Consider the following 25,332-nt stretch of genomic DNA (forward strand, 5'->3'; position numbering starts at 1 on the left):
TATCATCCTTTTTAAATGGTATTCTTTCCTCTGAATTAAAACGGACCCAGTTACCTCACCAGGGTGGTAGGAATGTCCTTTGGAATGAGGTGTAAAACCAAGGGGCTGACCACTTGTGATCAGGAAATGACCCAGGTCAATTCTCTCAAGAGAAGGGAGTTTGCTCCTGTGTCATGGCAAAATTATATTTTATTTTGTTCTACCTCCATTTGCCCTGTGGTTTCAGCTGAGAAAGTTATTCTCCACTTCCTCTTCTGAATGGGCTGTATAGTGCTGCTAGGGGGAAACAAACGTTGCATTCTACCGACAGTTGCTTTCCACTGCTGCCTAGGCAACCCCCATACAACACCTTCAGGTCGAGTTCTTCTGGTTGAAAGATGCTATGCAAGTGTGAGGGTCTTTTTTTACTTCTTAGTCCAACAGCAATAAGGAGCCAAGCCTTGTTATTCTGAAATTAGGTTGTCTTCTCTATACCTCAGCCATTTTGACGCCACTCATATGGCTTCCTGATATTCTTCTCTGGTTTTGTCTAGATTGATTCCAAATTAATTGACTTCATTTCATTTCAGCCTCCAAGAAGCCTCTTCCTCCCACTCCTGAAGATAACTGGGTGAGTGCAGCGAGGCAGGAGAAGCCTCAGCAGTGGCTGGTCTGATTAACTTGCACGGGGGGAAATGCCCCATTTAGGGGTCATTGCAGTTCAGTGCACTATTCTGTGCAAAGAGATTAGCACGCCCCTGAGTCTTCCCGGATTCCGCGCTTCTCTTGGATTTTCACCTTTGTCTTTCTCAAGCTGTGTATGAGCAGCACCATGTTAGGAGCTAAGTTTGCTCAGGAAGATGCAGTTTCGCTTGACAAATGCGCAGCCGCTTTGCAATATTTTGCGTTGTTGCGAGAGCAGCAGGAGCACTGTTCTGCGCAGTCACCCCCACACTGAAACACGTCACGCTTATTCCACGTCAAAGGTTGACAAGCTCAGCAACACTGATAACCCGTCCTCATGTTGCTCCTTCCCCAGGCAGCCGGGGTTGCTGTTGTCCAGAAGGGCTGGGAATTTCTCAGTGATCCCAGCATCCCCCACCAGGGGCCTAGAGACTCAATCATTTCCCCATGTACATCTCCCAGCATCGAGAATATGAGATCCATTATGGAGGGCACATTTCACCGACTTAGCAGTTAATGGCTACTTGCCCTTTATTTTTGTGGCTATAAATTCTGAGCCTGGTTATCGTTTTCCTTTTTTGCAGAGGTTGTTGCTAGACCCCAAGGATGCTTTAGTAATGGCCATATATGACTACAAGGTTCAGAATCCCCAGGAGCTGACCTTACAGCGCGGGGAGGAGTACTACGTTCTCGACAACTCTGAGGATCATTGGTGGATGGTTCAGGATAAGAATGGGTAGGTACCTTTGTCCTAGCAGCGCCTAAGTCATCTGTAAATCTGTTGTGTGCGTCCATCACAAAACACACTCAATAAAAAAATGGCTGCGGGCCAGATTCTGGTACCCTTACTCACCTTGAGTAGCACCTTCCTCGAGGAGGGGTCCCATTGACTTCAGTGGAACAGCTAATGGAAAAGGTAGCATTAGGAAATGCTTATGTATATGGAATCTGGCCTTTTCATTAAAACACATTCATTTTCATACCAACCCACAGCTGGCAACACAGGCCTACAGCTTTGGAAACCAGAATTCTGCAAAGCCTGCAGAGAATAAAGCCCAAACAGGAAGCAGAAGCCACTTAGCTCCGGTGTTTTCAGGATAATATTCTCCAGGTTACAGCACAGAACAGTTTAAAACTGGCTGAATTAATCATATTAACCCTGCAGCTCCCAAGCAGCCTGGTTCCATAACCCTTGCTGAAAATGAGTAATTCAACTGAAACGCTGGGTCTATGTGTGAGTAAGAACTCCCCGCAGCCCTGAGCACAGAGCCACATGTAACTGCATGGCCCTGGATGGAGCACTGTGCCTACGGCTGGATGGGAGACGGTTTTCCTGTCTCATGAGAATTTGTGAGGTTTTGAAGCTTTTTCCCATCCCAAATCAGGATGAAACGTCAAAATCTCAAAAATTTGCGTGAACAAAATAAAAAATCAGATGAATAGTTTTGTTTTGATGATGTCAAAACATTTCATTTTTTTTTTTTACTATCAGTTAAGTTACATTTTGCAATGAAAAGTCATTCCTACCCCAAACCAGAACGTTTTCTCTTTGGAATAACGTTGAAATGGAACATTTTGACAGTTTTGAAACTTCTTTCAAATTGTTTTTAAAATGGGAAATTTGTTAAAAACCAACCCTTTCCCATAAAGAGTTTCTGTTTCAACAAATTGGCGTTTTCCAACAAACCAAAGTTTTGTTGGAAGATTTCTCAAACCGTTCTAACTGTGCCGTAGGTACACCCCTTTCATTCACAAATCCTCCAGAACACTCCTTTTCCGCTGGGGTGGAGGGAATATGCTACATCAGCTCCTTACAAATTAATTTTTGTCTAGATTAATTTTTGGCTGGCATCCCTTAAAAACAACAAGCACATACAGAGCATGGAGTGAGGTTTCCTACAGACTAAAGTTTTCACAGCTGACAGTACATGTACAAAGAAACTCCTGGCTTTCTGATATATTGACATCCTAATCTCCTTTTAACAGTCACGAAGGATATGTACCAAGCAGTTACCTGGTGGAAAAATCACCAGACAACCTGCAAATATACGAGTAAGTAGCTTGAACTTGTTTCATGGGCCCTGACAGCTCCAGTGGCATTGATACTAACCTCCTTTGTAAGGTGCATTGAGATCTAGTGATGAGAAGTACTATATAAGAACTAGGTAGTATTAATATTAAAGCTACCGCTGAGTCAGTGAGCCTGAAGTCCCACTGTCTTGCACGTTGTGTAGTCATTATGACACTTGTTTGGGTAATGTTTGACAGCCACACAGAACAGACCTATATGATCATGCTAGTTAGAAGACAGTGGAATCAGGTCCTGTGAGCCTGTCTTGTAACATCACACAAATGAATAGGGAACTGCAGCATTCTCACCTTACCCTTGATGTTATTCTTGAACAGTCTCATTTTATACTTCTGATGCAGTGATAATGTTAGTTCAAGTCAGTAACTCTTTCCTATCACTAATAAAACTAGGGCTGGTTAAAAATGGGAATTTTCTTCCGTGGACAAATTTTGCACAAAACCAAATATTTTTGTTTGGGGGGGAAAGTTTTCCCTACATTTTAGATTGTTGTCAATGAAATGATTTGAGATTAAAAAAGGGAGTGGGCGGAGGGGAAGGGGAAAAATCCCACAAAACCCCAAACACGTTTTTGTTTCGGTTCAAATCAAAAGGAAACTAATTGTTCAAACTGATTCATTGAAAACCATCAGGAAAATATGAATGATGTAAACATTTTCTTGAAAGTTTTCATATAATTCAAAGATATTTTTCCATCAAAAATACTTTTCCATGAGACATTTTTGACTGGCCCTACTTTATAAGCTTGATATTAGCCTTTACAAAATGTATTACGTCCCTTGAGTTAACTGGCAATCTAAAGACATGAATATTAATTCATAGCAAATATTGGCAGTCCCATGGTATATTTTCTTCATTGTTATGCTGCAAGTTGCTCACTGACATTTTAAAAATGGTTTTGTTTATGCAAGCTAAACAAGGCAATTTACGATGATTGGTCCAAATAGCCTGGAATTGCTGACTGAGTCTTTTTGATGCTTTCAGATGGTACAATAAGAATATCAGCAGAAGCAAAGCAGAAGTACTCCTCAAAGAGGAGGTAAAGTGGTGTTACTTTTTGAATGAATTTGGAAAGCAATGAGTTTGTTTAGACTCCAATCTGCTTAAAGATATTGCATATGAGGAAGGAAGTTAGGTGACTCCCAGTGAGTTAAGGAATTCTATTTTGCCTCCAGAGACCTGGATTCCTGGTTGCCAATGTCGATGAGTTTGTTGGTCTGGAGTTAGTCCCTACAAAACATTTGTCTCTCCATATACCCCATAATTGAGCTTGGCTGGCTGTCTCCGCTTGACATGGGGCCCTGGACTGGGATTGCAAGGAGTGGTCTGCAGGTCAGGAGTGAGGTGCCATGGCAAAGCTCTGCAGGGGAAATTTATACAGCTCCTGCCCTCTCTACAGCCCTAATCCTGAAAAGGGGTCCTCATGCGTGAACCCCTCCACCTATGCAGATCCCCAGTGGGGCTCCGTGCAAGTGCCTGCCAAAGTCAGCTGGCAACCTAAAGCGAGTGTCAATAAACAGCTCAGGCCGCTCGTTCTCATGAGCACATTTGGCCACATTTCTGTATTCTAAATATGGTTTGTGTTATTCCAAGTTTCCCATGGTTGGTGGGAAGGGAGGTGGCTTAGCTACACCACATGACTCTGCATAGCCCTTGCAGAAAGAGTTCAGGTGATATCTCCTCCTGGAAAACGCCCACGGACGTATCCAGAATAGTGCCACCAGCATCACAAAGAGAATGTTCCTCGGCATGTTCCAGGGAAACAGTATGGTGTCAAATGAATAACAATGTTTAATTCATGCATGCAGCGTAGTTGTAGCTGTAACGGTCCCAGGATGTTAGAGAGTCGGGGCAGGTGAGGTAATATCTTTTATTGCACCAACTTCGGTTGTTGAGAATGACCCGCTTTGGAGCCACACAGCACTCAACCTGAAGCAGAGCTCTGTGTGGCTCGAAAGCTTTTCTCTCTCACCAACAGAAGTTAGTCCAATAAGAGATATTACCTCACTCACCTTGCCTCTAATATTTAATTCATGACAAATGTGGAAAAGATCCTGTGGGTTGCCCGGGCTATCCTAAGCTCCTCCTGTATTTCTGTGCCTGTTGTCACCCAGAGTGTGGTATAAGGAAAGGGCCAAACATGTTTCAAAATAATAAAAAACTTTCCTTGCCTCTCCATAGCTTTTGTGTGAGCACCTTCCCTTTCCAAACAGATGCTCCATAATAACAAGGACTGGTCGAACGTTTTCCTTCATAACTGTTAGTGAAAGGAAAACTGGGGTTTCAACTAAACAAAATTTAAAAAAAAAAAAGTTTCTGCTTTCCACAGAAATTTTTGCTGTTTCATCAAAACACTGAACGCCCCAAAACTGAAATATTTTGGGTGAACACCAGAACATTTCAGTTTCTGATATTTTACTGAAGTAAATTTCAGTGAAAAGAGGAAAAAATAACTTGTCAGAATTTTCTCCATTAAACCAAACCCCATTTTCTGACCAGTTCTAGTAACAGCAGAGCAAAAGAGCAAGGTTTTGTTTCTCTGAAAAAATGGCATTTCGGTGGAAATAAAAACTTGTGTGAGCTGGGTTTGTGTTTTGAAAATTTCCTATAAACTCCTACGGGAGGTGGCCAGGTGCCGCTCAGGGAGCTGGTTTCTCCAGTTTCTCACACCAGCGTGACTGCACTGTGGGTTGTAGCTGAGGCATATTTGTCTCAATGACGGTTAGCTGTTTGAGCTTCTCCAGAACGTGTGGCTCTGCATGTGGGCGACTTTTGGTCAGCATTTCCCATCATGAATGGTGAGAGGGAGGGCAAGAAGTGTTCAGAGCAACTCATGCCAGATACATGCTCCAAGTCTCATTGATCAAAGGGGTTGTTATTATTATTAATCAGTTATATCACAGTAGCACCTGGAGTCCCAGTCAAGGACAGAGCCCCATTGTGCTTGGCGCTCACGGACATGTAGTAAAGTGACATACCCCCAACCTGTTTCTACTCATACTGTGCATCTAACCTCCCTTCTTCCTTCTACTTTTGGTGCAGGGTAAGGAAGGTGCCTTCATGGTGAGAGATTCGAGGCAGCCTGGCATGTACACGGTCTCCGTTTTCACCAAGGCATTAAGGTACAGTTGAGCTCAGCAGGTTTCTGCATTGATTAAGTGGCTTCGGCCAGCAACTTATGTGGGAGTCTGAACATCCAGAGTCACTTCTGCTCCTAAAGGAAGAACTCAGGGAGAACCATAATGCTTCTGAAAAAGAGGGATGAACACCTGCAGGCATAGAGGTCTGGCAAACTGCCCTACACAGAGCAAAATACATTGGCGAAAACACACATATGGCTGTGCTCTTGCAAACACGTACGCACACCGCTTTACGCATCTGGATAGTCTCATTGATCCCAGGGTAGTACACATGTGCAAAGCTAGTCCCTTAAGTATTTACAGAATCACAGCCTATAAGGGGATTATACAGAATAGACACAACATGCCACTAGCAGAAAAGGTTTTGGTAATGAAGAAGAAAGCCTATTGCCAAAAAGCAGCAGTAGCGATAATTATGCTCACAGCCCATTCTCTGAGAGCTCCTGGCTGCGGTGTTCTGTAGAGTGCCGTGCTCCTTTGGCCTTCTCAAGTTGGTTTCCACATTTCCAGAGAGTTTCAGCTCTGGTGGGGCTTTTAGCTGCTGCATTCTTCCACGCAGGTTATCTTCGTCGTTCCTCTTCGCTACTGGAACCAGGTGCTGGTTCAGTGATCACTCAGCGCTTAAGGTGCTTGCACCTTAGTCTCTGTCCAGGTGCAACCAGCTTGCCTAAGAAAAAGATCTCTTTGTCTGGGAAGCTCAGCCCTTAAAGCAGTGTTGCCAAAAAGGGTGATTTTTCACCAGTTGGGCTAGTTTTTGAAGGCCTCCATGACAAAATACCTGGAATCGGTGACAGGTGACTTTTTGGGCTGCAAATGGTTCCCTGTGCTGAAATCTGGGGGATGTTACTAGGGCTTGTCGCCTTGTCTAGGTGACGGTGGTGGTGTGGCAGCAAAGCATCAGCGCATTAGAGGGATGTGCGTGCAGAGCGCACCAGCAGCAGCTGCTAGGGTCTCAGAGGCAGGGCTCCAGGCTGGAGCCAGCCCCTGCACTCACTCTGTCGGGCTCGCCTCTCTCAGGCTCTAGGAAGTAGAACTTCCCATCAGGGCCAGCCCCGTGCCTCACACGGTCCTGTCCCCAAGGGGTGAAGCTCCATATTGAGGTTCCCCTGGGGCTGTGTGGACATGGCGGTGCTGCACCGTAACTGCCCCATATGGACCCTGCTGGGGTGCTGTAAAGGCTATTCGGGGCTACTTGTCTCAGGTGATTTGCTAAAATTCCAGCTGTGAGGTTGGCAACATTGCGTCCCCAATACCACAAGGGAGACCTCTCTGTCTGTACAGGTGCGGCTATCGGGGAAGTGAGAGAGTGAATAAGCAAGCAGGTGGTTTTGTTGATTTTTGTAGCTCACCCCTCTTGTTCCTCTTTCAATATAATGGCTGTCTGCCCCATTGGCAAGCTTAAAATTAGCCCACTAATTCAGCAGCTGAAGGGTCTTCCCTTTGTGTGCAGGGGGACATCTTAGTTAGACCCAAAGGCAGAGTTTCTCCACGCCCTGTTTGTGAGCTCCAGGTTTCATCTTAGCTTTGCGTTTCTCCTTTAAAGGTGAACCTCTTCTTCCTGCCGTCAAAGGGCAGGTCTCCATGCTAGGGAGTAACAGAACACACCATTTACAATTCTAATACCTTACAGCACACCCCTGGGAATCCTGGGTCACAAACATACTTTTCCAAATTGTTGGATTCTGCTATGGATATTTGTAATCTTGACTCCAGGAAGAAGAGCAGAAAGAAGGTTTAACCAACACATGGCTTATGTCGTGCTATGTAGATGCAAAGCTCTGTTGACACCTTGTATTCCGTGGACTTTTTTCCCCCGGGTGCTGCCAAATGTTACAGAAATTCAGGCACAGAACAATTAGGAAAATCTTGGCAGTGTGAGACTGCTCTTGCCTCTTCCCTTCATCTCCCCTACTTCTGGGGTTTTGTTGCTGCCTCTTATTCTTACAGAATATGTCTTCTTTTTCAGCAACGACAACAACCCAGTTATCAAGCATTATCACATCAAAGAGACTGATGAGAACCCCAAGCGGTATTACTTGGCAGAAAAACACGTGTTTGACTCCATCCCCGAACTCATCAACTACCACCAGCACAACGCAGCAGGTGAGTGCTGTTTTCCCATGCAGTTGGGAAGAGTGAAGGCTCTCAGGACTTCTGCTCTTAAGATGAAATGCTCAGTTGAGTGAATCCCCTTCTGTCTCACTTCTGGTAGCTGATTAGGGGGAGGCTAAAGATCCCATGACACTTTCTGATGACAGTAAAGGGTTAATCTCAACATAGTTTCTAACATTACCTCTCAACTGCAGCAGGTTCTAATGTCTAAGGCCGTGTGTGATCTACTGTAGATTTCAGAGTGGCTGCACTGGCATACAGGACACAGCCCCTGTACTGCCTGTATCCACCCTTTGACATTACAGAGCTCACAGAGATGCCTTGTGCATGAAAGAGGGCCTCTAAATATCAGCAAAAAGAAGAACAGGAGTACTTGTGGCACCTTAGAGACTAACAAATTTATTAGAGCATAAGCTTTCGTGGACTACAGCCCACTTCTTCGGGCTGTAGTCCACGAAAGCTTATGCTCTAATAAATTTGTTAGTCTCTAAGGTGCCACAAGTACTCCTGTTCTTCTTTTTGCGGATACAGACTAACACGGCTGTTACTCTGAAACTCTAAATATCAGGTACCACATGATATTGCAGCAGAAATCAAACATCAGATAATGGAGACGTCTAATTTACGTAGCGCCTGTTTAGTGACTGAGCAAAAATGAAGGTTCTGGCTGATGTAGATCGGAAACTGCTTCCTTCGAGCAGACAGGAAGTCACAACCCTTGACGCGAACAGAGATTCGGCTGCCACCAAGTGGGATTTAGCAGTCACTGCAATGCACTGACAACAGCTAATGCACTCAGAGCAGGACTTCTCAATTCGTGCTTCTCTAAGAATAAAAAGTTATTTCTAGAAAACACTAGGGTTAGAAATAAAAGACCAGCTTGGGTCACCAGTTGGGTCATTCAATCTGCTTTTTGCAGAACTACTCATTATATGTAGAGTACCTCGTTTCTGACCGACATTGTACCAAATCCCTTCTTGACGAGCTGAAGTGAAGCACTTGGAGCACCTTTTGTGGTTGTAAATTTCATAGTTGCTCTTGCTGTTAAGAATATTTCCCTAACACCTGCCCCAAACTTTTCCAGTGACTTTAATGAAGACTATGCAAACCCTTCCACATTCTGCTCTAGCAAAGCGTTACATACACATTCTCTGATTCAGCAACCCTGACCGAGGACACAATGGCAAGTGTCCCAGTACCTTTTAATCCAGTACAAAATATTAAAACACCTACCTCGGACCTCCCAAAGGTAGCTTTTGCATGGACTGGTACACATTTACTGTCTTTCATTTCTTTGCCCGTTTCCAATGATCAGACATTGTTATGGCGGTATGTGACCTTTGCACTTTTTGCACCATGTTAGTCAGCTGCACTAACCTGGGGCCCATATTTTCCTCCGTGATCCAGGTCTCGTCACTCGTTTGCGGTACGCTGTTTGTTCCTGGAGAGAAAAGGCCCCTATCACTGCAGGACTGAGCTATGGTAAGGAGTTATTCCCCTGCCTATACTTCTCTTGCCTTGAGATAGCATGTTCATCCCCCGGAGCGCAGGTTGGCTCTGTGAGCCTGAATCTCCTTATGGAGACCTCCCAGCAGTAACTGGCAGTTTCCAAGTCTTTACACTCAGACATTTCCAAGAGAGATGACAAGACTTTGAAAGAACTTGTAGGCATCACAACAGGCACGTTGTCGATTAAAGGAGCCTCCTGGGAGAAACTGAATAGCTTCCAGTCCTGTTTAAGTCAATATTAAATACTGAAGTGAGTGTAGAAGCAAGACCATTCATCTTCCCAAGTAACCTGTGATGGTGCCATCTGTGAGAGTTGGGGGCCATGTGATGGGCCCATTGTTGTTGTACATTGTTTCCTACAGTAATATTATTGTTATCGTCATCATTGTAATTCCTAGAGGCTCCAACTGACATCAAGGACCAGTTTTGCTAGGTGCTGCATATATTCATATGCAGAGCTTGTCCCTGCCCTGAAGAATTTACAGTCTAAATAGACAAGACAGACACCGGGTGGGAAAAAGGAATAATTATTATCCCAGGTTTTCAGATGGCAAAGTGGAGTACAGAGAAGTTAAGTGATTTGCCCAAAATTACCCAAGCAAAAGCAGATCACCTGAATCCTAGTTCAGTGCCTTACCTGCAAGTCCATCCTTCCTCAGAAGTTACTGATAGATCTTTACTCCTTTTGTCCCCTTACTGTTAACAGGAAAATGGGTCATAAATCCTTGGGAGCTAACATTTGTGCAGGAGATTGGCAGCGGTCAGTTTGGGCTGGTCCATCTTGGCTACTGGCTGGATCAGACTAAAGTCGCTATAAAGACCATTCGCGAAGGAGCAATGTCAGAAGAGGACTTTATTGAGGAGGCCCAAGTCATGATGTAAGTGGCCACTCTGTATTCTCAGCTGATATATTGTGGGCATGCTCAGAAGGACAGAAAAAATAAACCCAACCAAGGTTCAGAGCACCCTATTGAAACATTAAAAAAATATCATGTAAACTAAACTGTGCTTAGATGCTGGCTTATTTATTAGAAAGATGTGTATAAAAGCATGTGCTGTAGCAGTTACTGGCCAGGGGAACTTTTAGTGTGAGAGAATGTGTCTATACTTCTACCAATACCCCAAATGTCCTGCTAGATCACTGTATCTTCAGAACAGGGATGGGGGGTTCTGGACAAAAAATGGCTTTTTGACAAAAACCGCCACAAGAAGAAATTTCATTTAAACTTTTTTGGCTTTTGTTGAAAAAAAAAACCCAAACAATTTTCGATTTTGGGCAATCCGAATTTTTGTTTTGTGCTTTTTTGACAAAAAACAGAACAAAATCCATTTTATTTGAACGTGTTCATGGAAAAAACACCACCTTTTTTGACCAGTTGTTCCTGGGGGTGTTTTGGGTGCACAGAATGTGTCAGCAAGTCTTGTGCAATACTTTTCTGACCATACATCTGTGTACTCACGTTGAATGTGAGTGTGAACATATTGAAAAGACAAATGTATTAGGTAATTGTAAAGTGCGTATGCAAAAGGAAGGGCAGGAAGAGTGTGGAGGCTGGGATGCCTTGATTCGCACCATTAGACTTTCGTCACATACATTGACTCTTCGATAGCCTGGTTCTGATCTCATTTACATCGGTGTAAATCCAGAATAACTCTGTTGAAGTCAATGTTGATACATCAGTGCTGAACTAGTGTGATGTTAGAATCCGCCCCTAAATTCCCTCTTTTATGTTCACACTTGTCCATCTCACAGCAAGAGCTGCTTACGCTTAGCACCGGGAAGGTTGCAGTGACACCAACAAGGTTTGTTACTGTATAGTGTTTGAGGCATATATTTATGATAATTTCTGTGAGTGATTGCAGATCCTATGAGCCCACCTCACTCTCCTCTCCCCCACATTCCTTTTGTTCCATGCAGGAAGCTCTCTCATCCCAAGTTAGTCCAGCTGTATGGCGTGTGCATGGAACAGGCTCCCATATGCCTGGTGTTTGAGTTCATGGAGCATGGCTGTTTGTCGGATTACCTCAGAAACCAGCGGGGCAGCTTCTCCAAGGAAACCCTCTTAGGGATGTGCCAAGATGTGTGCGAAGGGATGGCTTATCTGGAGCAGGATTCTGTCATTCACAGAGACCTGGTATGTCCCCCGTAAACCGTCTTGTTCTCTGAGCCAGCCAGGATTGGTTAATGTCTTGGGATTTCCCCCTTGCCTCATTTCAACTCCCTCACCCTCCCGTGTATCTGTTGGAGGAGGATCTGCCATCTCTCCTCCTTGCAGAGCAGTCTGGATTAGCCTATACAAGGCATTTTCACCCCCAATTGTTCCCCGCATCGGCCCAGTGGCTTTTGGCTGAGCCCGGGTGCGTGCTAAGCCCAGAGGAGACTATGAAATAGCAGGGAGTGAGGGAAGCACTCTAGTGGAAGAGGCATCCTCTGGGGCCCTGTCTACTCTCCTTTGCTGGAGGCCGAGAATTGCATTTGGGGGAGGAGGCAGGGGGCAAAGACCCACCCTCTCCTGTGCTGCCTCTTCCCCTCACTGCTAACTCCAGCTCCGTCAGTATGGTGCTGCTGGCAACTCTGAGATGAACAAAGTGTTCATGTCTAAGATCAGGGAAGAAGTCAAAGCTCTGTCATCTTCCAGGGTGCGCTGTTACTAACCCCCCTCCTCTGGTATAGTCGCTTTAATTAACCAGTGGTCCCATGGCCAACCATGAATCTCTGCCATGTATAATTCCATTGCTCGATACAAACGTTGCAGCTGCTGTTTCATGCTACATCAGTCGCTTTTTAAAAGCTGGGTTGGAGAAATGTATTTGTTGTTGTAGAAGAGGGACTGGATTACTCAGCTCAGGTTGCTCCTGGTTCCCAGGGAGCGGGGGCGGGGAGTAGTTATCGATTGTTTGGCTAACCCAAGCTTAGACAGCATCTGGGTCAGTGGGTAGTTGCCTGAATTTTTAATGGATGGAGAAATAAAAGAGCTGAGCAAACTACAGGTCAAACTTCCCCATGTAGGACTTTCTTAACAACAGGGAAGCACTGAAGTTAAACTGAACTGGAAATTATAGCATTTAAATTGTCTGACCCCATCTCACTATGCGATGTCACTTTGACTCTCCACATTGCTCAGCTAGACAACATTTCTATGGGGAAATTAAGCAGTTCTTTAAATATCGTTTGTCTATAAGAGGACAAGGGAATGAATCACAGCAGAGAAACCTTAAGTACTAATGATCTCCCTGTATTTCTCCCTTTTTTTGCAGGCAGCTCGGAATTGTTTGGTAGGAGAATCCCAAGTCGTCAAAGTGTCGGATTTTGGAATGTCGAGGTAACATAGCATGTGTGTGGCCTATGAAATGTGATACCTGAGCTTTAACAGTGCGTGTCACTGAGCATGCTCTGCTCTTTGTCTGTTCCAGGTATGTCCTTGATGATCAGTACACTAGCTCCACCGGCACCAAATTCCCAGTCAAATGGTCTGCCCCAGAGGTTTTCTCCTACTCCAACTACAGCACCAAGTCTGATGTCTGGTCATTTGGTAAGAACCTTTTATCAGAACGGGGGAAATTCAGTAAGCTGCAAATCGGATAATCACCGGGAGCTTGATCCTGAAGGGAAGCCCTTATTCCGGCAGAACACGTGCTGGATTCCGTGGGTCTTTTGTCTGCATAAAGACTGCAGGGGCACTAAATCCTTTGTTCTCAGGACAAAGGAGAAAGAACAATAAACTAGTTAGGCTTTGTGGGGTACTGCAAATCCAACCTGCTGCACCTTTGCAGTACTGCAGCTCCAGGTACTGTCTCAGGTTCAGGAGGCCCGGGGCTGCTACACATGGAGTGTCCAAGATGAGAATGGAGGTGCACTGACAGGGAACTGTAAGGGAACAGGAGTGGAGCCTATGCTATGTCAGCCTTGGACAATGATGTTTTATTCAGAACTCACCGCCACCTGAGATTTACGCTGCTCACGCCATTTGCTTTATGTACATCTAAAACGGTACTTCTCCCTTCATGCTCTTTTCTCACCTGACCTGCTCTCAGGTTTCCTGGGCCGCTCTGTGACTTGCATTTGTTCCTAACTCTCCCTTCTGCACCCTCACCCCTAAGAAAGCCACTGGACAGTTTTTCAAAGTGCTAACGGCAATGACCTTAGTCCGAACAAAGGCTAATCCATGACATGTCACTCTTGGCCACTAAAGTGTTGGGCAGATTCCTAGACAGCATGCGAATCCCGGCTCTGCAAAATGACTCCATGCCGCGTGCTGTGCATGGCTTGAAGTCAGGGAGGCTACTCGGAACATTAAGCACTGTGCCCAGGCCTACATGTTGCAGGAGTGGGCCTCAAACTATTGTGTGCTCAAGAATCTCCTCCTTACTTTGTCCCGCTATGTGGTTTGAAGTAATTTTGCTTATGAAGCCCCGTTGGATGGTTATTAGACTGTCAGTGGGAGTTGGGTGCCTCAGTCTCTTAGGCAGCTTTGAAAATCCAAGCCGGAGGTTTTTGGGATGGGGCTATCTCTACACCGCTGAGCATTCTGTCATCCCTCATTAAACACACCCGAAAGAATAACAGTTGATAATAGAACCGACCGTGACATCCTACAGCATCCTGGCCATTGTGGAGCTGTGACACAGGGAGAAATGTGCTTTGAAGGACAGGTTTGGTTTATGTTCTTCTACTCAACCGTTCAGAAATGAGTATGGACAATAAGTTAGGAGAGGATTTTCTATCTAACACTGCCCCTTTAAGGGCCATACAGCTCCCACCAACTTTTGCGTAGTTTGACATTATTTGCAGTATTTTGTCGAGCCAAGCTGGGGAAAGTTGATTTAGTTTTATCTAAAGATAGAATGGCACCTTTGTGGGGCTTGTTTGCATTGCACGGCTCTCCTCTGTGAAATTTGCAGATGCCACTGTTGAATGTCCATCTGACTTCTTATCTCCCCTGCAGAGGGGTTTGCATAGAGGATTCCTCTGTCATGTCATGGCATCACGTCCCTGGGCGTCTTTGTGCTCTATTACCCACAGACCATTAATCTGCTCTGTTGGGATTGAAACCATCCTGCTGTGACCAGGCTAAAAGAACTGGACATGAGAACTGACTTCCCAACTCTAGGAACCTGCACATTGGGGGGAGTTCAGATGTTTCGGTTATTTCGCAATAAACCCAGTCTCATAGGCCAGGCCCAGCATCCCCTCTGCTAAAGAGTGGTCTGGTGTGGTTGAAATACTGACACCCTTCTCCCTGTTTAAGAATCAACAGTGCTGGGAACTGGACCTTGTTGAGCAAAAATGAAGCTGTAGGCGACGTGTATTTATTCCAGATGGATCCTTCTGTCTGGCTACATCAGTCCCTCCTTTTTGTAACTTCCTTGGCAGCCCAAGACAAGATGCACATGTACTGCCACACAAGCATATCAGGCGACCGCCCGAATCAACCCCGACAAGAGTCAAAATAACTTTTGTTCATTGTATTTATAAGGTCTCCCTACACGACTGCAACATAGTTTGTCGTCATTTTTCTATGCTTGTCTCTCTTCCACTCCTCCTCTGCCTTTGTGTATCTTTGTTTCTTTCTCCAAGCGAGATGAGACCATACATTTCCTGCCATCCTTTCTGCTGACTCCCTCTGATATTCTGTCCCAGTGAATTCCTTTGGTATTCATGAGGAGGTAAAATATGCACCATACTCCCTTAGAAATTCCATTGCAATTTCACATGCATTCATCACAGTTCATGACAACTTGCCATCTCTTCTGGTGAGCAGTTCCCATAGCTGAGGCTTGGGTGGCTAATTTGACCTGTTCACATTTTATTTCATAGTTTTGCTCCTGCTCATTTGTCAAAATACGAACTAAATCATGCTTGTGAGGCATCTGGTACTGCAGTCATGGCTGCTGGAGATGTGCCTCTCCTAGATGCAGTCCATTAAAGGCAAAAACATCATACAAACTAAACTAGCAATGAAGAGTGAGCTCTCCGTTATTCTTCCACCTCTCAGGATGAATATATACCTCCACTTCCTCTGTGAACCTTATGTGCACCTTCAGCTAACTCACCTTCATCTCCAAAGCCTGGGAGATCAAATGAACGCTGTAGTGTTCCTTGAAAGTGAATAAGCCCAGGCTCCATCTGACCAAGTGGGGAAAGCAGTCCTGGAGTCTCACCTTCCAGCACATGGCTACAGATGCAGACATTGAGTTACAGAAAGACTAAGGGTCAGATTGTTAAATGTATTTAGGTGCCTAAACCCTACAGCTCTCAATGGGAGTCAGGCATCTAAATAACATTACAAATCTGGTCCTAAGAGACTTGCCTAAGGTCATGTGATAAGTCAAAGAGTGAGCTGGGAGCAGAATCGCAATAATTATACCTTGGTTTGAGCATTGGCCTACTAAACCCAGGGTTGTGAGTTCAATCCTTGAGGGGGCCATGTAGGGATCTGGGGCAAAATCAGTACTTGGTCCTGCCAGTGACGGCAGGGGGCTGGACTCGATGACCTTTCAAGGTCCCTTCCAGTTCTAGGGGATAGGATATCTCCATTTATTATTATTAGTAGATCTCATAGTACTTTACAATCCAAACTTCCATTTCTTTAAAGTGCCTTAAACACTAGATAGTCCCCCCACCCCCGTCACCATAATCTGCCACCATATGGAAGGGAACAGGTACAGTAATCTCTCAAAGTAGAGCAGTTCAACCCAGCTCTTCTTCACTCATCTGCTGTAGACAGAGCATGCTTGGTTCCTGTGGGATGGGTGGGGGACTGAGGAAAGGCTTGTGTCTCAATGACTCTTCGGGCTGATGAGGGAGAGAGATGTGGGTGTGATCTGGAGGGGAGTCTGATCTAGTGCTCCTCAGCTGGAAGGATGGTGGTCACAGCTTGGGCTCTTCAGGGATGGGGAGTTAAAGCAGATAAAAATGGTGGGCTTTGGGGGGGCTGATTGGGGTGCTGAGGACCCTTCAAACCAACTGTTGGGGAGGGATGTTTTGGGCAGGCCACTGTTGCTCCTTTACTACCCTTTCCTTTTTCGTTTGTTTCAGGAGTGTTGATGTGGGAGGTCTTCAGCGAAGGCAAAATCCCTTACGAAAACCGGACCAACGCAGAGGTGGTGGAAGAAATCAATGCAGGACTCCGGCTGTATAAACCCAAGCTGGCCTCCAAGGCCATGTATGAGCTTATGAGCAGCTGCTGGAATGCGGTTAGTACTGTAGCCTACGCAGGCAAGATATTATGATCCCTTCCCCCTTGTCTTCACTAGGAAAAATGGTGTGTTCTGAACTCGAGTTAGCTAACATGAGGCAAAATCCTAGGGACAAAGCAGTGTGTAGTTTTCACACAAGTTAACAGGTCACAGTAAACCCTAGGCTCCACCATGGTCTTTAACTTGACCTACTAACTCATGTGACAACTGCAAGCTGCCTCGTCTTCACTAGGATTTTAACTCATGCTAGCTAACGCCAGTTAAGAACACACCCTGTGGGTCCCACTTTAGAGGGCAGAAGTCAAAGCCAGTCAGCCATTATTGGGCCAACTTCTCTGCTGACAGAAAGGAGACATAAATCAGAGGGAGAGCAGCCCTGAACACACGAGGTCACATTTGCTTCCCATGTTGATTTCAGTCACATTTTCACTTTTATTTTTCCCCTTTAAGAATTGATTCTACCTTTGTTACCATTCAGCCTCTGGCCCGTTACAAGGTTCTCTCTCTTATCCTGTAACCCTTTTCAAGTAGGAGTTTAATGCTGTTCTTTTCTTTCTCCCTCAGAGGAAAGAAGACCGACCCCCCTTCTCTGTTCTGCTCTATCAGCTGAGTGAGATCTCTGAATTTGATCTTTAAGCAGGACACCGGCTCACTGAGTGAAGCTGACCAAGAAGCTGGAGTGGGCAGACTACAGAGTTTTCCCTACAGAAAGCATTAACAAAATCCCTCCTACCAGAGATAATGGTACTAGCCAGGTTGGGGCAGAGGCCTGAACTTCCAGCCAGGCCAATCTTTTTCAAGAGCTCCATGTTGAGAAGATGGAGACAGCCGTTTGGTTTAAGACTCTCACAAACCAGCCCAATGATTTAGCGAAGATCCCAGAGCCAGACGACCCAACACGCCAATTTCTCATGAGGATAATAAGGATCAGTGTGTGGCCTCAGAGCTCAGGCATCTGGCATTGTGATTTTAACCCTGGAAGCACCCAAATGAAAGGAAACTTTAGCCTGCCTTGAGAAATGTGTCTCATCACTGACAAGGAGAGATCTATGTAAGATATTATTACCTCATCCACCTTCTCTCTCTAAGCACCATTCAGATGCTTCCAAACTTGCCTGTGTCACAGCCGGTCTGGAGCAGAAAAGGATGGATGGATTAACAGGGACCAGGACACACAGGTCCGACAAGTGTTCTGGCTGAGCGTAGCCATTGCATCCTGTATGTTGAAGGGTTAAGACGGTGTCGTCTCTTAGCATGATTCGCTCTGCAGCTCTGGAGTAAGGGGTGTAGGAATCTGGAGAGTGTAAAGTAGAAGAGAGTGTCCAAGTAATAGGAACATAGTACCTGAGAAAACTGTGAAAGAAACTATAAGGTCTTTCAAATGTTATATTGTTAGTGGGGGAAAAATACAAATAAAACCACACACGCAGACTTTCTGGTGCAGTTGGGGATGTCTGTGGGGGACAAACAAAGCTGAAGAATGTGTGTGTCAAAATTCTCAGCAAGACTTCTACATAAGAAAAAAAATTGGCCTCCAAAGATCTCTTTCAGCTTGAACACCAAGGGACAACTTGGCAACGTACTGGGCAGATCACGTCTGGGGCAGGCGAAGGGCGGGAGCTCAGGGTCTCGTCATCCAAGGTGAAAGGCTCCTTTCTAGAGCTACACAGGACCTGGTGTGTTTTCTGAAGAGAGGTGGACAGCAAGAGAGAAAGCGCTGGGTGGGAATTCAACAGGCGTGTTCTCAGCTGGGTGACAAGGTTCTGTGGAGGAGGCAGGGAGGCACATGCAGAGAGATGAAACGCTGCAGAGAAGTACAAGTGCTCAGTGAAAAATGAGACCTACCCTCCTCCCCACTCAGAAAAGCAAGGGATCCACCCCCCAAAAAGACTTCTTTACCTCTTCTGTGAACAAAATTATTGAGCCTTCTGGACACTTTTAAAATCAGTGGATTTACACAGGTGTTACTGAGACCAGACTCTGTCCCATACAGCATATACAGCCACTGACACAATCATTTGCCTAGTTGTGTGGAAAACGCTGGCTTGTATTTTATAATCCAAGCTCCTACGTGAATTGGATGGACCGGGTATTTCATATTGTGTTGGTCTCTGTGTGGTAGTATTAGAAGAAGCTATGTACCATTTACCCAGCATACTTTAACTTAACTAATATTCTAGGAAAACCCAGGGACATTCTTTTTTACGTAACCAGTCTCAAAACCAGAGTGCAAGCTTTGTTAATCCCCAGGATTGCTAAATAAGATCTGGGACTTTTTGCTAAGCATTAGAATAACAGGAAGAGTCTTGAAGGAGCAGTATATAATGTGTATATGTATCTATTTTTAATGTTACTCTGTTCAGTTCTTTGTTAGCCATTAGGTCCTGGAATCTCTTCCAGCTCTACGGGTGTATGCTAGGCACTGCTCCTAGCTTATTCATCTCCCACATTTGATTTTGTTCTGCATTAATTTCTTAGCTATACACATGTGAAACTTCATCATGAAACGTTTTCGCAGGCAGGCCATCCTCATGTACAAACCAGAGACGGGTCTGACCCAGCACCTTGGATCCGAACGCCACCAAAAGGTGGGGATGTTTGGCCCCAGATCCAAACTCCACTACTGCCCCTGTCTGTTTGATAGTCTGAACCAAAACCTGGGGCACAGGGCCGGTGCAAGGAAGTTTCGCCTAGGGCGCGCCTTGCGCCCCCCCCCCAGCCCAGTGGCAGCTCCTCCTCCCCCCCCTGAGGCATCCCCCCCGCGGCAGCTCCCCCCCCCCGGGAGCCATGCGGCAGCTCCCCACCCCAGCTCACCTCTGCTCCGCCTCCTCCCCAAGCACGCCGCCCCCGCTCTAATTCTCCCCCCTCCCAGGCTTGTGGCGCCAAACAGCTGATTGGCTCTGCAAGCCTGGGAGGCGGGAGAAGTGGGGCGCCGATCGTGCGCTCGGGGAGGAGGCGGCATAGGAACGCTGTAAAAAACAAATTGGGGGCACCGCTTTTTGGCGCCCCCAAATCTTGGCGCCCTAGGCAACCGCCTAGTTTGCCTAAATGGTAGCACCGGCCCTGCTGGGGCATGACCAGCCCCAAATAGAATTCTGCGGTGTCTCGAGTTCCATCCGATTTCTCTTTGTTCCTCCCCACTAGTTTCAGTTCACCCACTGCCATGTTCTTGTGGCACCAAATCTGGCCTATAATCACTGCCCTGAATAGGGTGCCATGTGGAACTGCACCCTGGGGAGCTCAGAGGCGAATTGTGAGCAGCCCAGGGCACATGGGACTGCAGCATTTGTGACTGATGTGGGGGGGACTTGGCCATGACTCTGCCTCCTCCCCTCCCTCACCCTTTACCCACAGTGGGGCACCGAAGGGGTTCTTCCCCAAGCACAAGGACTGTAATTGTGGCAGACCCTTGTGCAGGATGTGTGAAGATAGGCGCCTTGCACATTAGCCCTGCATGTAAGGGACCATCAGGTTACTAATGTGTTTGTAACTGTAATATTGCCCCACTGGGTAATGCCTTTAAGACAGTATTTATTCTTGGATAAGGTAAAGGAAATATTTATTAGTTACAACCGATTGCACTAAATAATTCTGTTAGATGTAATGTTGAGATCTTCTTGCATAGGAATTCTTTGTGTACAGAGTATATTTTTTTACAGTGAATAAAGTGGTCATACAACAACTGTGGTTTTTATTTTTCACACTGGTGCCCCACCCAGAAACAGTGGGGAATGTCTCTGGCTCTTACCACCGCCAGAACATACTGTTTTAAAGACAGACTTTCATACAAGATCGTAAAGGCCAAATTCTGTGCTCAGATGGGGGCTGTAGAAGAGTGACTCACCCCCTTGTGGCTGGGCCTGGTGGAGCAGGCTAGCCTGCTCTGGTGCCCCCTACTGGCAGCCACTCTGGCCCTATGGTGGCCCACTTCTTCTTGTGACTTTGCCCGCCAGGAAGGTCACATTCAGTCCCACGGTCAAAAGTCCAGTTCTGGGCCGCCGAGCAGGTTCAGGCCCCAGTGAAAAAAAAATTTTGGGCCCCCCAGCCCCCCCCCAAGGGTGGATTGGCTAAACAGGGCTGACGAGAGGGGCAGGGAAGCCGGGCCCGGAATTTTTTCAGGCCCCCCCAGCAAGGGCGGACCGGCTAAACAGGGCTGACGGGGGGGCGGGGGGAAGCCGGAGAAGCTAGGCCCCGGACCCCCTTCTGGACCACCGGGCCCTGGTAATTTGTACCAGTTCCCCCCACCTCTCGTCAGCCCTGCAGTGATCCTACCCCAAGTCTCCTGCCTCTAACTCTAGGCCCAGGGGTCCTTACACCCCTTGTTCCAGTGTTTTCAATAGTATTAACCCCTTGAATCAGGATTCACTCCACCTTCCTTGATAGCTGGTAGGGGAACCCAGACCCCCACTCTAGTCTAGGGTCCACTCTGGGGACCCGATAGTGAGCAGCCAAGGTCTGCTCACTCAGCCTCCAGACTTCTTAGTTCTTCCTATCTTGCCCTGCCTTTTTCCAGAGCCCCTATCCAGGTTCTGCAGACACCTTTCAGCTCCTGTAGTGAGCAAGAGCTCCCAGGGTTTTCTCCCTAAAGGTCCTGCCCTTTTATCCCGGTTCAAAGAGGCGCTCACTCCACCCTGTAGCTGCCTTCCAGGCCTTCTATCAGAGTTCCTTTCCCAGGAGAGGCTCTCAAAACCTACTCTCCCCTGAGGTATCCTGCCTCCCTGCTGGGTCCCTCCCGCTGGGCACAGCTCTTTGTGACTCAGAAGATAACCAACCGATTATCCACACCCTCCAGGTGTAACCCAGTGAGCTAACAGAGCCCTCAGGTTCCCATTAACCCTTTTGCTGCCAGTGGGGGGTGGACATCCCATCACAGGTGCGCTGGGTACCCCAGACTTTGATAGGGGTAAGGAGTGCTCAACACTGTTGGAAATCAGGCTACCTACTTAAGTGCCTGCCTATGGATTTAGGTGCCTATCTTTAGACATCCAGTGCTAAATATTTTAGCCTCAGACGTTCTGTGCCTTATCTTTAAAATGGGGGTAATACTATTTATATGCCTGAAAGAGGGTGTTTGCTTACTCATATTTATACGGTGCTTTGAGATCCTCAGAGGGAAACTGCCAGATGTCAGTAAGTGCATATTATTTATACAATTCTTTCCTATGCTGGCTCCTTGTCTGACCAATATTAGTCTGGGGCAACTTTATATAGTCTAGTTATAGCAACCCCCAGCAAAGAAGAGGTGAGAATACTGGCAGGCCTGTCACTGGACTGCACTCACAGCCACTCCCATGAGATACAGGAACCCTATTTCCAGCACATTGATAACATGCTGAGAGCGGAAACCATTTCCACTGCATCTCTGCAACATCTGCCCGAGGAGCCTGATGGCAGATAGATATTCAGTGTGCACACCCACTTCTGCCTGTTTTTCATCACCGGTAAGAGACACAATTGCCTTTGTTTGCCTGTTTCACTCAAACAGCTTTAGGAGTACTGGGAAAACTGTGAGCTGGCTTCATTTGGTCCCCTTAGTAGCATAAGCTCTCCTTTTGATCACCCAGCCTTAAGCCTCCCTGTTTTAGCTGCTCCTTAGCTGTCGGGAGACAATCACACGATCTCTGAGAGTCAGACCACATCTACGGGATCTGGCAACTTTGTGTGTCTGTGGCACTGACTCTGTAGGTGACGAAATACAGTCTCTTCGATTTCTGCCCTCTCTGTTTATCTTCCCATGAGGCTCGCTCAGTGACTGCTCCTAGACATGAGTAGCCTTGGGCATTTGCCAACCAGCACTGCAAACTACCAAGTCACAAGTGGATTCCCAAACATCATGGATGTTTGACTTCATGTCATTGTCTTTGAAAGATTTTTATCACCTCTGGATTAGCTTTTCCGTAGCCAATGTTCAAATGGTGCGATCAACTTTCAGGTGAAGAATCAGCCTCAAATCAGCTCCTTACCCAAACAGGTTTTTTTAAAGGACACTTTATTGAGATTTACCTTTTTTAAAACTCTGAGGATCAGAGAATCATAGATTTTAAGCCCAGAGGGGACCACTGTGATCATCCAGTCTGGCCTCCTGTATAACACAGGCCACAAAACTTCCCTAATTTATTGTTGTTTCAAGTCCACTGGCTGGGATAGAACTAGGGCATATCTTTTAGAAAAACATCCACATTTCATTGAAACATTTCCAGTGAGGGAGAATCCACAACCACCCTTGGAAAATTGTTCCAGTAGATAAATACCCACACTGTTAAAAACTTGCACCTTATTTCTTGCACTAAGTTGTATAGCTTCAACTTCTAGTCATTGGACCTTGTTATACTTCTGCTAGATTGAAGAGCCCTCTAGTATTACATTTCTGTTCTGCCAATGGGATCTGTGATCAGAGGCATGGGAACTAGAGGTCTGGTGGGTGCTCTAGAGGTCTAGGGGGTTCTGCAGCTTTGCTCCCGGTCCCATGACCGTCCCCAGCTGTGGTCCCAGCTTCGGCCCCCTTACCCCTGTCCGGGTCCCACCTCCCAGAGATACGGCCCTGCTCCCGGCCCCAGCAGGGGTGCAGAAGGGGTGAGAGGGCTGGCTTTCAGTACCCCAATATTAAAAATGTTCCAGCACCTCTGTCTGTGATCAAGTCTACCCTGAACTTTCTCAGCACAGGTAGTACAAACCTGGAACAGACCCTGGGTATGTACTCTGCTTGCTAGCCCATTCTGAAGCCCACACTGTGCTGACTTCACTACAATTATTATCCACATGCCATCTGGATTCAAGCTAGTTTGGGTAGGCTAGACCATGCACAGCTTTTGCTGTGTAGACATACTCATAGTCTTTTCATCTCACCACAGTGTCATGATCTTTCTCCCACTGTCGCTGTCTCTCATCACACCCGTACACCGATGGTACATACACACATGTATGTGGCCTGTTCATCGCTTGGATTCTTCCCATTGTGCAAAGAGATCCCCAGAAGGAAAACAGTCTATTCCTCGGCGATTTAAGATGTTAAAAACAGTAAATAAAAACGTGGTCATGAAATTACCAGAATGTTACAATGGCTAAATTGCTAGTGTGCAGAGAAGGCTGTCTATCGTGCTGCTCAATATTGTTCTATTGTTTCCTTATAGTCCCCCTTTCCCTGTCTGTATCCATCGGCTGTCTTTTATCTTATACTTAGATTATAAACCCCTTGGGACAGGGACGGTCTTTTTGTTCTGATTCTGTACAGCACCTAGCACAGTGGGGTCCTGATTCATGACTCAGACTACAAGGCACTGTGGAAATACAAAGAAGAAATAAAGTAGCACTGTGGTTATTGTTAGAGTGGGTCAGTACATGGGGGGAAATCCACAGGAATTTTCACTGACAATTTTTTCCATTTTTCAGTGAGATTTTCCTATCAGCGCTGCATTAACAGGATAATGATGGGGCACATATAAATAGTAAAGTGTCAATAGTTGGAATAGGAAGCACATAAAGCCAGGGCATCCCCGGTGCTTATTCTCTGAAACAAATCAGTCTTTTTTTGCTCTGTGTCTCGTAACCAGCAGAATGGGGTCCTGGTCCATTTCAGGAGCTCCAAGGCACTACTGCAATACAAATACATACAACTAAAAGACCTTTTCCTTTTGAACTGGTGCCTTGTTAAAAAACATGGGTACATTCTTTCTCAGATATTTCAGCCACTGTGTCCCCAGTTATTATGAATTGTTGCTATAGTTCTTTACATCGCAGTAACACTATGGGTATGTCTACACTGCTCACTAAGCCCAGACTCTGACTTGGGTTTGAGCCCAAGCCTTTGTTCCGTGCACACACAAATCAGCCTGACACAGGTTAGCAAGCTCTCAAGACCTGGATGCTAGGACTCTGTTTGTAGGGTGGGTCAGAGGCCGACTCCCGGAGCAACTCGGGTCCAAACGCTGTCATTTTGCAGAGTGGACACAAGTCAAGTTTCAGACCTGAGTCAGAAGTTCTACGTAGTGCAGTGTGGATGTGTGAGCACCGCAGAGAGACTGGGGGCAGCAACTGTAAACCCAGGTTTACAATGCAGCGTGGATGCTCAAGATCCCACAGACCCAAGCTTAGTGTTCAGTATAGATTCATAGACTCTAAGGCCAGAAGGGACCATCATGATCATCTAGTCTGACCTCCTGCACATTGCAAGCCACAGCACCTCACCCACCCACTCTTGTACTAGACCCCTAACCTCTGGCGGAGTTATTGAAGTCTTCAAATCTTCATGTAAAGGCTTCACATTACAGAAAGAAGAACAGGAGGACTTGTGGCACCTTAGAGACTAACAAATTTATTAGAGCATAAGCTTTCGTGGACTACAGCCCACTTCTACGAAAGCTTATGCTCTAATAAATTTGTTAGTCTCTAAGGTGCCACAAGTCCTCCTGTTCTTCTTTTTGCGGATACAGACTAACACAGCTGCTACTCTGAAACTTTTCACATTACAGAGAATCCACCATTTACACTAGTTTAAACCTGCAAGTGACCCATGCCCCATGCTGCAGAGAAAGGCGAAAAACCGCCACGGTGTCTGTCAATCTGACCTGGGGGAAAATTCCTGCCCAGCTCCCAATATGGCGATCAGGTAGACCCTGAGTA

At 46.2% G+C, this 25,332-nt stretch overlaps 1 protein-coding gene across 1 annotated transcript in view; it reads left to right on the plus strand.

Annotated features, from left to right (window-relative positions):
• Window positions 1–18,240, plus strand: part of ITK (IL2 inducible T cell kinase) — a 40,576-nt gene extending 22,336 nt beyond the window's left edge. The window contains exons 5-17 of the mRNA XM_005300006.4: window positions 570–610; window positions 1,248–1,399; window positions 2,650–2,715; window positions 3,737–3,791; window positions 5,795–5,874; window positions 7,859–7,995; window positions 9,412–9,486; window positions 10,220–10,391; window positions 11,432–11,648; window positions 12,772–12,836; window positions 12,928–13,046; window positions 16,553–16,710; window positions 17,278–18,240. Of these exons, the coding sequence (XP_005300063.1) occupies window positions 570–610; window positions 1,248–1,399; window positions 2,650–2,715; window positions 3,737–3,791; window positions 5,795–5,874; window positions 7,859–7,995; window positions 9,412–9,486; window positions 10,220–10,391; window positions 11,432–11,648; window positions 12,772–12,836; window positions 12,928–13,046; window positions 16,553–16,710; window positions 17,278–17,349 (1,409 nt within the window). The 3' untranslated portion in view covers window positions 17,350–18,240. The remainder of the gene's footprint in view (window positions 1–569; window positions 611–1,247; window positions 1,400–2,649; window positions 2,716–3,736; window positions 3,792–5,794; window positions 5,875–7,858; window positions 7,996–9,411; window positions 9,487–10,219; window positions 10,392–11,431; window positions 11,649–12,771; window positions 12,837–12,927; window positions 13,047–16,552; window positions 16,711–17,277) is intronic.
• The last annotated feature ends 7,092 nt before the right edge of the window (window positions 18,241–25,332 follow it).

This window comes from Chrysemys picta, chromosome 8, assembly GCF_011386835.1.
Source record: "Chrysemys picta bellii isolate R12L10 chromosome 8, ASM1138683v2, whole genome shotgun sequence".
NCBI classification, from domain to species: domain Eukaryota; kingdom Metazoa; phylum Chordata; order Testudines; family Emydidae; genus Chrysemys; species Chrysemys picta.